General features: G+C 49.1%; 1 protein-coding gene across 1 annotated transcript in view; it reads right to left on the reverse strand.

Moving 5' to 3' along the window:
- Positions 1–13,575, reverse strand: part of LOC126645371 (tetraspanin-15-like) — a 52,764-nt gene extending 39,189 nt beyond the window's left edge. The window contains exon 1 of the mRNA XM_050325732.1: positions 13,377–13,575. Within this exon, the coding sequence (XP_050181689.1) occupies positions 13,377–13,431 (55 nt within the window). The 5' untranslated portion in view covers positions 13,432–13,575. The remainder of the gene's footprint in view (positions 1–13,376) is intronic.
- Between the last annotated feature and the right edge of the window lie 798 nt (positions 13,576–14,373).

The following is a 14,373-nucleotide window of genomic DNA, read 5'->3' on the forward strand; positions in this document are numbered from 1 at the left end:
CCCTGCAAGTGGGTAAAACCCACTGGCCCCAAATAATTCCCCAAACCCTGAGTCACTGCAGCTCTTTCCATTACAAATCCTCCCTCATTAACCCACAGCAAATAAAAAACTCATCCCATGGCTTTCCAGGGCTAAAAAGAATTAAAACCTAAAAATAACTGAAATTAAAATAGCTAAGAACTAAAAATAACCGCTCTGTACCTCACCCCTGTTGTCTGGGGGGGGGGATCCAGATCCAAATCTCCACTTGGGAAAAGGGGAGGGATGTGCTGCAATTTTCCTGCTGTCCCCCATTCTCCCTGCTGGGCTCAGATTTCATCTCTGCTGTTGGGGTTTAATGAGATACCTGGCCAAATACACTCAATAAAGCCCTGGGGGCTGCAGAAATCATCCAGCAGCTTGAGGAGAAAAAACAACCTTCCCTCCCTTCTCAGGATGGGTTTGATTATCCCCAAATTATTCTGAGCACGTATTTTCCCTGTTCATTGGTTTTTTGTGTTTGTTTGTTTGTTTGTTTGTTTTTCCTCTGCTTAAATGGTGCAAATTGCCTTTTTTAAACCCAAGAACGTCTTGGAAGTCCCCAAGCTTTGTTAAGTCTCGCCCCAGAACGGGAGCCAGGACAATCAAGCAGCTGTAATCTCATCCCTGAATGTTCCCCGTGGGATTTGCTTGGCTTTTTCCAGCCAAAACTCGGCTCCAGGATGGATTGAGCCGTCACTGGGTGACGTCAGGAGGCTGCAGAGGGAGCTGCTTCTCCCTGCAGCAAATCCCAGCAGATAATTGAGGAGATATTTGGCCACTCAGCTGCTCCATGAAAGGGTTAAACTGCTCAAGTAGGGCCTGGGAGTTGGAGAAAATCCGTGGAGGGAGAAATACAGGACCCTTCCAAGCTCCTTCTCAGCCTGGACTAACCCAACCCCATCATAAAACCAACCCCAAACCCTCTAAAGCAACAACTCCCCTCCATTGGGAGCCTCTGGCTCCAGTTCCTCAACAGCTCCTGGTTTTTCCCCTCAAACTCCAGCCTGATTTCCAGCCCTGCTGCTAAACCAGCTTTGCTCAGCTCAGGGGTCCAGCCCTGATCCCATTCCCAGCCCTTCCAGAACCCAGGGATCTGAAAAATTCCCTCCTGACAATCTCAGGGCTCAGGGAACTCGTTATCAATGCCCAGCTCAGCAAGGAGGAGTCTCCAGGGGATCTCCAGGAAGTTCCATGGAGATGATGAGCAGCCCCATGGGCCAAATCCAGGGATAAATCCATTTATGTCCCTCTAATAACACTTAATAACTGCTTTAATCACTCCCTCTACCAAAACCATCCCATTTCCCAGGCACTTGAGACCCAGAAGCAGAAATGTCACTTCAATTGCTTTAAAAAAAGGGCTTTTTTTTTTTTTTTTAAGGTATTATCCATGTTCTGGAGCTGAGCCTCATGTCTCAAATGCAGTGGTGACAATTTTAATTATTTTTCATTTAATAAGGATGGAGAGCAGGGAAAACCAGACATGAACCAGCTTTTTGACCATTATGGAGCTTGAGAACCAAAGCAAACCCACACAACAGCCAAAATAAACCCTCTGCTGAGTTTTCTGCTCCAAAAACACGGATTTAAAAGCTTTTCTGCCTCGGGCCATCACCAGACAAGTGTAGAAAAGCCACCACAGAACCCTGTGAGCTTCTGCTCCCAGCTGGAGCCAGCACAAGGTCTTTACCACACCTTGGAGGTTGTTTTAACTCTTGATTTTGGAGCCCCAGGAATAAGCAGGAAGCCCTGAGTGGTCACCAAAAGCACCTTTGCGTGCTGCAAACACCCAGATAAACAACTGCGAGGTGTTTACAGAAGTGTTTCCCACATTATTTACAGCAGAAATGCAGCTTCAGTTCTGGCAGGAACAAACAATGCCTTGAAGTGCAGCCAAAAAACCAGATTTTTTGTGTGTGTGTTGAATGGTGATACATCAAAGAGCAGAAACACCCTGTGGGTCACCCTGACATTTATATTCTGATTTTTTTTTTTTTTTTAATTGTATTTCAGGCCAAGTGGCTGTAGCTGAAAAGAGAGTTTAGGGCGAGGAGGGGAGGATGTGATTCCCAGGCAATGAAAAGCATCTGAGGCACCAGAAAATACAAATACCTTGCCCAGGAACCCCCTCACACCCTCAGGAGAACAGAAAGCACACCAAGCCACAGATGCCACCACAGCCAGCTCCAATTTCTCCCCAATAAATGTATAAAACCATTTCAATCCCTCGCTTGCTGCTTCCTTAACGTGTCGGTCACGCTGTGAGAGAGTTCCAGGCCAAGCGTGAGGGAATTTGGACGGAGCTTATTGCTAAAAATAGTCCTTCCAGCGTCACCTTCCTGCAGCCTCTGTCCATCCCCAGCTCCAGGGAGGGGAAAGCCATCCAGATTGCAGCAGTTTGTTATTTTTAAAACCACTATTTTTTTTTTTTTATGCAGAATAAATGGATTTAATTGCAGACCTGCTGCTTGCAGGCAGCTGAAAAGGCCCCGGTTCCTTCTGCCGAGTGAAGGTGAGGTGGGAGGAGAGCTCGGTCTTGGCTCCCCTGGTGGGTGGGTGGGTTCACACAGGCTGGAGAGAGTCTGTGCCACAGAATAACACCTGGAATCAGCCCCCAAAATAATTATTTATCCTCCTCACAGCAATCCTGCTGCCTCCAAACCCTCGCACCTCGCACACCTGGAGGATCTGAAGCAGGACCTGGATCCACCTTCCAGCTTTAATCCTTGGCTTAACACTCGGATATCACCCAGAGGTGAATTCCAGCCTTAAATATTTAACTCAGCTTTGTTTCTTCAAGGCTTTTTCCTCCCCCTCTCACACCCCAAAACTGCCCCAGCTGCTTTAGGAGGAGCCTCCCTGCTCTGCATCCCTGCAGCAAATGGATCTGCCACGAGGACAGTCCTCCCACAGCTGGAAAAAACACAGATTAAATCTGCAGACAGAGCTTGGAAAACATAACCTGGCTGAGGCAGGAGGGATAAACCCAAAATGAGTCACCCAAGCAGCCACTCCACCAGCTTTTCCCAGTGCAAACCAGTACAGATTGAGAGCACCGGTGGCCCAGAGCCTCGACTGGGGCTTTTTGAATAACGAGAGCACTGAAGGTTTTATAAATCCATAGCCAAGAGACATCAAATCCTGATAAGCCTCTGGATAAACACTCCAAACATATGTTTAGTTGTGCTGTCAGAGATGAAATCCCCAATAAGGAGGAAAATGGGTTCTGGAGAGAAAACTGCTGTTGAGTGTTGAATCACGGATTTAATCTGTATTAAATCAGAGGTTGATCTGTATTAAATCAGAAGTTGATCTGGGGAAGCACCAGGGGGAGTATTAATTGCCATTAATGACCAGCTGGATGAGAATCCAGCTATTAAGATTAATTAGAGCTGCAAGTCATCTATGTCAGCACTAATCAAACCTTGCTGGATAAAACACAGCCTGCAAGCTCGGCTCTTCGTATGAGGTGCCTGACCTGGCAAAACCCTCTTTCCCAAAATTAAAGCAAGGGCTGGAATGAATTCCAGACTCCCTGCTCAATCCTGAACTGCTGCTGGATGGGCTTGTCCAGCAGTTGTTCTCCTCTACAGTCATATTTTACCCTAAGTGGATTTTTCCAGCTGGAACTCCTCCCACATGGCTCTTCTGTCCCAGCAGCCACAGGGGAAAACCCCCAAATTTCAGAAGAAACCCCAAAAATCCAACGAGATGCAGAGCAAATCAAGGCAGGTTTGGCCAAGGACACAGCAGCTCTCCTGCCCCAACCCCCAGTGTGGCCCAAAGGGACCCCAAAATCACGGATTATCCACCACCTGTGCTCCCTCCCGAGACAAAACTGAAGTGGAAAACATAAACTGATATCTGTGTGTGCTGTAAATCCATCCCTAACCCTCCCCTGGCTGCTTCCACCCCCCTCCTTCCATCCTCACCCATCCCAGGAGGCTTCCCACGACTCCAAACCCACGGGAATAATTAAGGGCTTCTCCATCCCCTGCCTTTGGGAGATGGATCCATCCGGACAGTTGGTGGATACAATTATCTCCTCAAGCCCTTCCTCCTGGCAGGGAGAGGAGGAGGCAGAGCCTGGGGGCCCTCCCGAGGTGCCATCGAGGTCCTTTTTGTCACCACCCTGCCCTGCAGAGCCCCCCCAGCATTTCCTCTGCTGCCTTTTGCGACATCAGGATGTGAAATCACGCTGCAAATCCCCAGGGAAAAGTTCATTTTTACCTTTTTTTTTTTTTTTTTTCCTCCCCCAGGGCAGGAAATTTGTAATTTAAAGACGTTTTTCTTCCAGACATTCAAGCCACAAACTCCCACTCGAGACACAGTGGGGTTTCTTGGACACCCCTCCCTCCCCAGGAACCTGGGACCTCTTTTGGGGGGTATTGGCGGGGTTGGGGGAGATTTTGGGGGGAGCTCAGGGGGATTTGGAAGGTCTTGAAGTGAAGTTTTGGGGATTTGGGGAAATTCTGGGGAGTCAGAGGGAGGACTTTGCAGGGATTTGGAGGGGTTAAGGGAGATTTTGGGGGTTCTTGGTGGGAGTGGGGGGATTTGGGGACCCCCCTGGACACCTGGGACCTTTTCTAAGGGGTATTGAGGGGACACAATTAAGGAGGTTGAGAGGAATTTGGGGGGATCTTGGGGGGAATCGGACATTTGGTGGGGTTGGTGAGATTTGGGGGATTTAAGGGAGATATTGGGGGATTTGGGAGGGTTGGTCCCCAGACAATTGGGAGCCTTTTGGGGGGATTTGGGAACAAAGAAGATCCTTTGCCCAGGGGTATTGAGGGGGATTTTGGGAGATTTCAGGGATACCGGGGTCACTTGAGGTGGGTTGGGGGATATTGAGGGGGTTTGGGGGGATTTTGGGAGACTTCAGGGGTACTGGGGGCACTTGAGGTGGGTTGGGGGATGTGGGGACATCTCCCCTTCCGAGCACCTGAGACCTTTGACTGGGGGAGGAATTTGGGGGATAACAACGCCAACAACCCTAAAAGAAAGGAAGCAGGAGATGCCAACTCACCTCCAGGCACCTCCTCTCCCACCCCAGCGCCAGCATTTCCAAGGACAACGTTTCCCTTTGGAAAACAGCCCGAGCAGCGGCTCTTTTAGGAGCAGAAATCACATCAAAGCCCAACCCCTGTGGGGGGAAACAGCGGCGCTTGTCTGACAACAACCCCCGGCGCTGCTCGAACCTGGCAGCGCCTCAAACGCCCTCGGGAAACGCTTTTTAAGGAGGGAATCCCGGGATTTCGTGACTCTATTTATAACTGGCGGGGTTTGGCACATCCAGAAGGAAAAAAAAAAAAAAACCAAAAAAAACAACACGGTCACGCAGCGGGAAGAAGTTTTTTTGTGGGAATTCGGGCAGGGTGTCGGCCAGCAGTGAAGTAAACCCTGCTCAAAAAAAAAACCCACAACACTTCTTCTCGTCCAAAGGAATGAAATCAGGCTGGATTCCTGGGAATCGAGCTGCAGGGGAGACGCAGGTGGGACAGATATTTTTGCGGGTGGCGAAATTATCCCTGAATTTCCGATTTACATTATGCCTAAATTTCCGACTTAAATTATCCCTAAATTATTTCTAAACGCCTGATTTAAATTATCCCTAAATGCACTAATTATCTCTACATTTCCATGACAGCAAGGCCTGGAGATTCCACGTTCCTCCAAGAGCTCTCTCTTGTTTCTCCTCCACCTCTGTGACATCCCATCAAAGTGCTCAGGGAAGAGCACGGAGCAAGGTATTTACAGGGAGCCTGGAGGCCAAAATTATCCCTAAATTTCCCATTTAAATTATCCTTAAATGCACAAATCATCTCTAAATTTCCCTCACAGCAAGGCCTGGAGATTCCACATCCCTCCAAGAGCTTTGTGTTGTTTCTCCTCCACCTCTGTGACGTCCCATCAAAGTGCTCAGGGAAGAGCATGGAACAAGGGATCCTGGGTGCCAAATCTATCCCTAAATGCCCGAATTATCCCTAAATTCCCCTCCCAGAAGACTGGGAGACTTCCCACGAGCTTTGAGCTGTTTGCCCTCCCTGTCTCAGCATCACCCCAAGCATCCAAGGCGAGGATCAAAGCGCTCAGGAATGACGTGCTTTGAGTAGATATTTGCACAGGACCCGGATGCCAAAATTATCCCCGCATTTCCCAGTTCAATTATCCCTAAATTTCCCTCGTAGCAAGACCTGGGGACTCTAAACCACCCCCACCCCCCCCATCATCTTCACCGCTAAGACATCACCTCAACGCTCCGAGGTAACGAGGCGTTAATTGCTTGGAAACCTCACCATCCTGGAGCAAACAACACCCCCCAAAAAAAAACCAAGAGGAGGGGAGGAAAACAAAAAGAAAAATAATAAATAAATAAATAAATAAATAAATAAATAAATAAATTAATAAATAAAAAAGCGAGGCAACCCCGGTAAGATGGATTTGGATTTAAATCGCTCCGAGCAATCATCCAATTTAGGCGAGCTCATTTCATTTGCGCCGAGCCTCCCGAGCGGGGGGGGCTGTTGGCGCTCGGGATCATCTCCGCGTAATCTTCATTTCCAGCGCTTTTGGCAGGCGCTGCCGGCCCGGAACGAGCCCGTCATTTCATTAAACCAAAGGCCAGCGCTTGCGAACGAGCAGGATCTCATCGCGGGGAGGCAGCGCTGACGAGCAGAGGCTTTGGGAGCTCTGAGTCAACTCCCGACGGGGCCAAAACCAAGCCCGGGAGGTTTGTCCTCCCAGCGGCACCGAAAAGAAGATTTTTCCTGGTTGAAATATCCTCTCCATGAAACGCCAGCAGTAAGTTCTCTGCTCGTGGCAGGTCGCTGGAATGAGATGGTCTTCAAGGTGCCTTCCAAGGCGAAGCATCTCGTAATTCCATGATTAGATCCGAGCTTGCATCACATCCCCCTTCTGCACCCATCGTTGGAGAGGACATAACATTCCTAATAACTCTTCTAATTATTATTTTAATTGATATTGAGCACTCTGATTTTCCAGCACTCAGCCAGCTCTGTCATCAGCTGCTGTTGTGGGAACACAGTTTGGGCAAACAACTAAATTTGGGGAAATTAAATTTGGCTAAACCAGCCTTGACGTGCTTCAATGAGCCAAGCCTGGGGGAGGCATAAACCACGTTATATATTATAAATATATATATATATATTGCTGAGATTGGACATAAGGAATGCAGGATTTATGGACCACAAGGACTTTTTTGAGATAAAGAAGACACCAAGACAATTCAGAGTTGTACTGAAACCCTCCCTTGTCCGGGAAAAAGATAATGAAGAGACTGAAAATGTGGGCTAATTAACACGAGGAGTGAGAAATCCATGATAATAGAGGACAGAATACTGATTAATGAAGATAATGATTTGCTTTATAGCCACTGAACGTTAATTTCTGTATTGTGTAAATTGAGAGTTTTGAGAGTGGGTGTGTTTGGGGACTGACCTGATGAGCACCCAGCACTGGGAATAAAGGAATGCTGCTTCCTAATCCTAAAAGCAGTGCTGGAGTTGGACTCATCCCTGAGTTCTTGGTGACACCATTACCCATCCCAGGTCTTGTCCAGGGTCTGGTGCTCCTCCTCCACCTCAGTGATGGGTTAAAACAGCTCATAACTCCTTTTCCTGGAAATTTAGAACAGCTTTGGCCCCCAAATCCCACAGATGTGTCCATGTCACACCCTTCATGGCCTCTGATAAAGAGAAAACATCAATAAACTCCAAACACCGGGAAAGAGCAGCTTGGGAGCATCAGGAGCAAAATTGTCCCCCCCAGGCACCAAGAACTTCATCAGACTTTTAATTGAACAGAACCAAACGCTGCAAACCTTCATTAATTAAATCATTTACTGCCCCAGGCCCTTCTGCCTTCTGAGCATCACCTCAATTTCCTTCTGTCTTCCAAGAACTGACTCGGAGTAGGAAAAAAAACCAGAAAGAACCCCCCCACGATTTAATTTCCAGCTACAAAAATCCACTTTTTTTCCCTCCTTGAGACAAGAATCTGCCCCGAGGCGACTCCTCACCTTTTCATATCCCCAATTCCAGCTCTAATTCCTCTCTCCCCATCAGCTCCTTGTCAGGAATTATTCCTCTTTCCCCCCTTTTATTGATTTTGGAGCAGGGTTTTCATGCTCCAACCGATTTCTCAGCCCTCTTTCAATTTGGCCAACACATCCCTCGCTCTGCTCACAAAACCCGTCCCAAATTGCCATTTTTTATGGCCAACGGCCCAAATTGCCTTTGGGGAGGGTGAAAAAAGGGGGAACAACCACAGATAAAATAGATTAACCACCGGCTTTGGGAGCAAAATGAAGTTTAGCTCAGCTACAACACCTCAAGGCCAAATTTCCTCGAGATTTATCCACTTGAGGCTCAGACTTTCCAAGGATTGCCTTGTGCTCCTCTCCAAATTCCTCCCAGGGTTGCATCTCCAGCCCCTTCATCTTTGCATTTGGAGGCTTTTTAACACAAAACCTGGGTTTTCCTTGAGCCCCAGCAGCTCTTTTGAGGATGTTCAGCCTTAATTTCAGGGCTTAATTTCAGCACCTTCCCCACTCCCACCCCCTGCTTCCTCCAAAATCGGGGATGGACACGGCAAACATCCTTCTCCTAAAAATTCATCATAACCCTCCCCACTTTTTATCTCCTGGGATGTTGTTTCTCCCCAGCTTTAGTATCTCCACCGTGAAACAACAACGAGAAATCGCAGAGCAAAAGAGCTGGAGCCAAAAAAAAACCAAAAAACCCCCAAAAAAACACCCAGAAAAAAAAAAAAAACCAACCAAAAAAACCCAGAAAAGAGGGATTTCTTTGCAGTTATTTTTGGGGTGGAACAACACCAGGCAATTAAACCGCACCCCCAAAGGAAAAGCCATTAAAGCAGGAGCGGTTTTGCACACAAAAGGGCACGAGAAAGGATTGTATTCGTCAGATGAAAGCATTTCGTGCTGCTTTTATTTGCGCAGCTCAGGCCTCGCTGAGGTTCCCCTGGGTCGGAGGGCTCGGGTTTTGTACGGAAAGAGGTTTTTGGCGAGGAAACATCTTTCTCTCTGGAGTCCTCTGGTAAAACCAGTCTGAATCTCACTTAATATCGCATCCTTGCAGAGAGGATGAATTAAGCACGTCCTGGGAATTGAGAGCGGCTTAATGAGCTGTCGAGGACCCAGCTCGTTAATTCATCGACAGCAAAGGAGAGGCAGCAAAGTGGATTTTACCAGGGAGAGGGTGGTTTGCAACCACAAACACCGCGAAGATCGAATCAGCGCTGTCTTTTTGTGTGACAGGCAATAACTGGAGCCGCGAGAGGTGTTTGCAAACCGAATTTCTCTGCAATCAGCAGCCGGATCGAGTTTCCCCAGCCCCAGGCAGGAAGGATCGCTGGGTTATTGTAATTACTGGTGTGACTGCAGAGTCAGGGCTACAGGAGCAGCTGAGGGAGCTGGGGGGGCTCAGCCTGGAGAAAAGGAGGCTCAGGGGGGACCTTCTGGCTCTGCAATCCCTGACAGGAGGGGGAGATGAAGAGAGGTCGGGCTCTGCTCCCAGGGAACAGGGACAGGAGGAGAGGGAACGGCCCAGGCTGTGCCAGGGGAGGGGCAGGTTGGACATTGGGGAAATTCCTTCCTGGAAAGGGCTGTCCAGCCCTGGGCAGTGGTGGAGTCCCCATCCCTGAGGGAACTGAACAGCCCTGTGGATGTGGCACTTGGGGACAGGGGTCAGTGGTGGCCTTGGCAGTGAACTCAGTGACCTTAGAGGGCTTTTCCCACCCAAAGGAGCCAATGGATCTATCCCATGAGCCAAGGACTTGCTGTCCCAACATCCCCTGAGAGAGGAGGTGGCTCCCTGGGATGGAATTTCTCCCTGGAAAGGGTGATCAGGCCTTGGCAGGGGATGCCCAGGGAGGTTTGGAGTCCCCAGCCCTGGAGGTGTCCAAGGCAGGCCTGGCCGTGGCACTCAGTGCTCTGGGCTGGGGGACAAGGTGGGAATCAGGCCCAGGGTGGACTGGATGACCTTGAGAGGGCTTTTCCAACCTCAAGGATTCCTGGATTCTGTGTTCAGGAAACTTTCCAGCCCCGCTGGTAAATTCACCTGGTTTCCAGGAGTCACCAGAACCAAATTCCTGCTGAGCCACAAAACTCACAATGAACAGCTTTGAGTCACAGAACTCTCTGTCTAATAAATAAATATAATATCTAATAGATAAATATAATAGAGAGAGAACTGCTGAACTATTTCTAGTTACAGGGTTGGAAAGTCCAGTGGGATGCAGTTTAAAAGAGGAGACCTAAAGGGGTTCCAAGAGCTGGAGAGGGACTGGGAACAAGGGATGGAGGGACAGGACACAGGGAGTGGCTTCCCACTGCCAGAGAGCAGGGACAGATGGGATATTGGGAAGGGATTTTTGGCTGTGAGGGTGGGGAGGGGCTGGGCTGGAATTCCCAGAGGAGCTGTGGCTGCCCCTGAATCCCTGGAGTGTCCAAGGCCAGGTTGGAGCAACCTGGGCTGGTGGAAGGTCACCCCCCATGGCAGGGGGTGGCACTGGAAGGGCTTTAAGATCCCTTCCAACCCAAATCATTCAATGACTGGCAATTTCCCAGCTCCAAGATCACGAGAGTGCTCCAACAGGGACCCAACATTTTAGGGAACCTCCTTGGAGAAGCTCAAATCCACTGAGACCAGGACCTGAACAGTCTCTGAGCAGCCCAGCTTTGAGGCCTCCAGAGCCTTTCCCACCCAAATGGTTTCCAATCCTCACAAACAAAAGCTGGGAACTACTTCCCTGGAGTCCTTCAAGAGCCCTGTTTTCCATGGGAAAGGTGTCACATCCATCTGCAGCAGCAAACCTGGGCTGAGTTCGGGGTTGGTCTCAGCACAGACCTCACCAGGGTAAAGACTCAGCACTTTGCACCCCAAATCAAAGCCCTGCAGAGCCCAAAACTTCTGCACTCCCAATTCCAAAGCTCAAAGCAGAGACATTTCACCTGGAGTGGGAAAAAAAGGCACTTGAACTTCCCAAAAGTTTCTGAAGAGCACAAAGGCAAGTTCCCCACCCACACAGCCAAAACAGGGGCTTAGGCTGGGCATACCAAGCCTAAAATGAGAGTTTAAACCTGGGTTTGAGCCTCCTTCCAGCAGCCATGGGGAGCAATGACAGCAGATGAGGGGATGGAGAGGAATGAGCCCTGCCATGAACCCCCCAAGGCACCTTTTAGGGAGGTGGGAATCAAAATTGAGAAGGAATTTAAGCAGGAAACACTTTGTGCCAAGCCAAGGGTTGCCGGGGAGAACCTGCCTTTAAATTAAGCAGCAAAACTAACACAGGTTGGATTAAATCAGCAAATTAGCACCTACAGCCAGGGGCTAAATGAAAGCCAGCACTAGAATTTTGGGATGTTCTTTCAGGAGGTTGCTCTCAGCCCCTCCTGGAGCAGCCTTTTCCCTCTGTGCTTATCTTGGCATCCCTTGGTGCTCAGCAGCAAACAAACCCCTGTTTTAGGTTGTTAGTGTGGGTTTTGGGTTTTGTTTTGTGTAATTCCCAGTTATTTTCTCCTCTCACACTCCAAAACCAGGGGGCTCCTCCCACCACGGGCAGCTTTGGAGTCACAGCAGCAATCAGTGGGTCGACTTAATTATAAAGCAGGATTTTCAAACCCCAACCCAAACCCACTTCAGGATTAGATCCCGAAGTGCTGAAATCCTTAAACTCCCTCAAGATTTTCTTCCCAAAGCACATCCCCCCCAAATCCACAACTCCCTGCTGCCCATCCCCCGTGGTCACACGGAATCCTGGGATGGAAGGACCAGACTGAAGAGCTGCCTTTACCTGAGCCAAAAAAAAAAAAGCCAGGAAAAACAACTCTTGCAAGGGCTGTTGGGGGTTTGGGACCTGCAGCCACAACCTGGGGAGGTGGCAAAGCTTGAGCCTGTTCCTGGTGCTGCTCACACCCGATTTTATGCAGCAGGGAAATGGGATCCAAGCCCTTGGCCAGGGTAGATGGAGGGACCAAACCCTCAGAAGCTGGAAAATCACCGTCTCTGGCGGTTCCCTGGAGGATCAGCCCAGTTTTTCCTCCCAGACAAGCAGGCTTTGTGTGCGTTTGATGTTCCATCAGCCCAGGGGACTGTGCTGGGAAACTCCAGTGGAAGAGGTTCCTGTCCTTGTGGCAAACACGACAGGAAAAGGCAAGGTTTGCTCCAGCCCCGGTTACAAAAGCTTTGTGTGTGTGTCTGGAAGGGCTGAGGATGCTCATGAAGGAAAGGAAGGAAAGGGAATGTTGGAAGAGCCCAGTGAATTCACACCCAGAACAGCCCTGGCACCTTCACAGGGACCCACAAGCGTTAATGAGCTGTCAAAATCTTGCAATAATCTGCTTTTGCTGAGCAATAAACCCATCTGCTCCTCCTCAGGAGTGTTTCTGTCTTAGTATTGATTGACTGATTGATTGATTGATTTCCTTTCGATGCAAACTCTTCCAAAACAAAGGAAGTGTGAAATTCCCCCCAGATTGCAACACCCCACGACCTGAACATGCCACTACAAACATTCCCCTTCCAGAGCCTGCTCTGATCCACACCAAACTCGAACTGATCCAGACATCAGCCCCAATTCCTACTGATCCAGACATCAGCCCCAATTCCAATGGATCCAGACATCAGCCTGAATTTCAACTCCTAGCACAGCAGCAGCCAAGGGAAAAAAGAGCTGGTTCTTTCCTCCAGGAGCTGCAAAGGCTTTGCCTCCCTTTTTCCAATGGGAAAACTGAGGCAGGAGGCAGAAATGTGCTCCCTCAGCCCTGCCTGGATCCTTGGGATGATCCTGCCAGCCTGGAGAAATCCAGGGATGGAGGGAGTGGGGAAGGATTCTCTGGGAATGGTGAATTCTCCCCACCCCCAACCACGGCGTCCTTGCCTTTAGGGTTCACCCTTCCCCAAATTTATGGCGGTTCCCCAAAATAACGTGTCGGGGGCTCGAGGTGGGGTGTTGGAAATGGCATTCCCAGCGAGCCTTTCCCAGCTCTCCCATTGCTCCTCCCGCATTTTTAAGCAATGCTGCCATCGAGTGGTCCGGGAGCATCGGCAGGAGCGTTCGGCCCCCCGCGTGGACCCCTCCGTGGTCACCCACGGCTGGAAACGCAGAGCCGGGATGTATTCCCGGTTGGAATGTGCCTCCTTCGTCCATGCCCGTGTTAGAGCGCTCAACGAGCCCTCAACGAGCCACACGATGTTGGGAATTAAAGGTTTTCAGCCCCCTCCGCTGTCAGATCCCCCCCTCTCCCCGCGCTCAGCTCCGCAATTCCCACCCCAATTCCTCCCTTCCCGGTTTCCCGGGAGCCGCGGCTTTACCTGCGAGCGGTTTCTGCTGGAGCAGCTCGGGAGGGAAGGAGGGATTTGGGAGCATCCTGAGCGAAGCGCAGGGCCAAGCTCAGCTTTGCTGGGCTCGATGTTCCTCCTCGTTGCATCAGCGGATCCCGGGGGAGAGGCGGCTTTTCCTGGCAACGGCAACGCGGAGCGTTTTGGTTTTGCCCGCAATAAACCCCAAATAAATAATTAATAAAAAAAAAACACTGGAGGAGCATCTTAAACCCCTCCCTGCCTGGTGGGTTTAAACCCGGCCTGCGGGAAGCTGCAAAGCCCCGTTTGCAGCTCGATGAGATCCCAAATTGCCGGCGAAAAGGAGGTTTTAGGGGAGAAGGTTTCACCACCCCTTTAATTGCTGTGTTTGCTTCGTGAGCGAAAGGGGCACTGAAATTAAAATGTCCTGTTTGCAGGGGAAGGGAACAGGTTGTGCTGGAGTGGGAAGAGCTTTTTCTTCTCTGGGAATTCAGTTATTTGTTTTGTTCACCGGGGCTGCAAAACACTCACAGATCACAATTGCTTGGAGAGATCCCATGGCTGGTATAGCTGGAAAGCTTTATAATGTATAAATATATCATACAAAAATATAGCATATAAAATATATAAGCCTTACTATTATCAGGATTTCTCCCGGTGACTTTTGAGAGTGCATTTGGCCCAGACCCACCTTATAATATATATATATATATAATTTTATAAGCTGTATAATGCATTATACTTTAATATATATAATGTTATAAGTGTTAGGATATATTAATATAATTTATATTAAATTCATAATATAAAATAAATATATTTATATAATATAATATAATATAAAATGTAAAATAAAATAATATGAAATATATAAGCTTTGCTATTATCAGGATGTTTAAATTCCCAGTGACTTTTGAGGGCATTTTTTGGCCCAGACCTCCCCGAGTCCCCCAAAAAGGACACAAAGCACGGGAAGCTTTGGAGGGCAAAGGGGTTGGACGAGGATGAG

The sequence above is a fragment of the Myiozetetes cayanensis genome, unplaced genomic scaffold (genome assembly GCF_022539395.1).
Source record: "Myiozetetes cayanensis isolate MyiCay16 unplaced genomic scaffold, myiCay2020 scf30, whole genome shotgun sequence".
In the NCBI taxonomy this organism is placed as follows: Eukaryota; Metazoa; Chordata; class Aves; order Passeriformes; family Tyrannidae; genus Myiozetetes; species Myiozetetes cayanensis.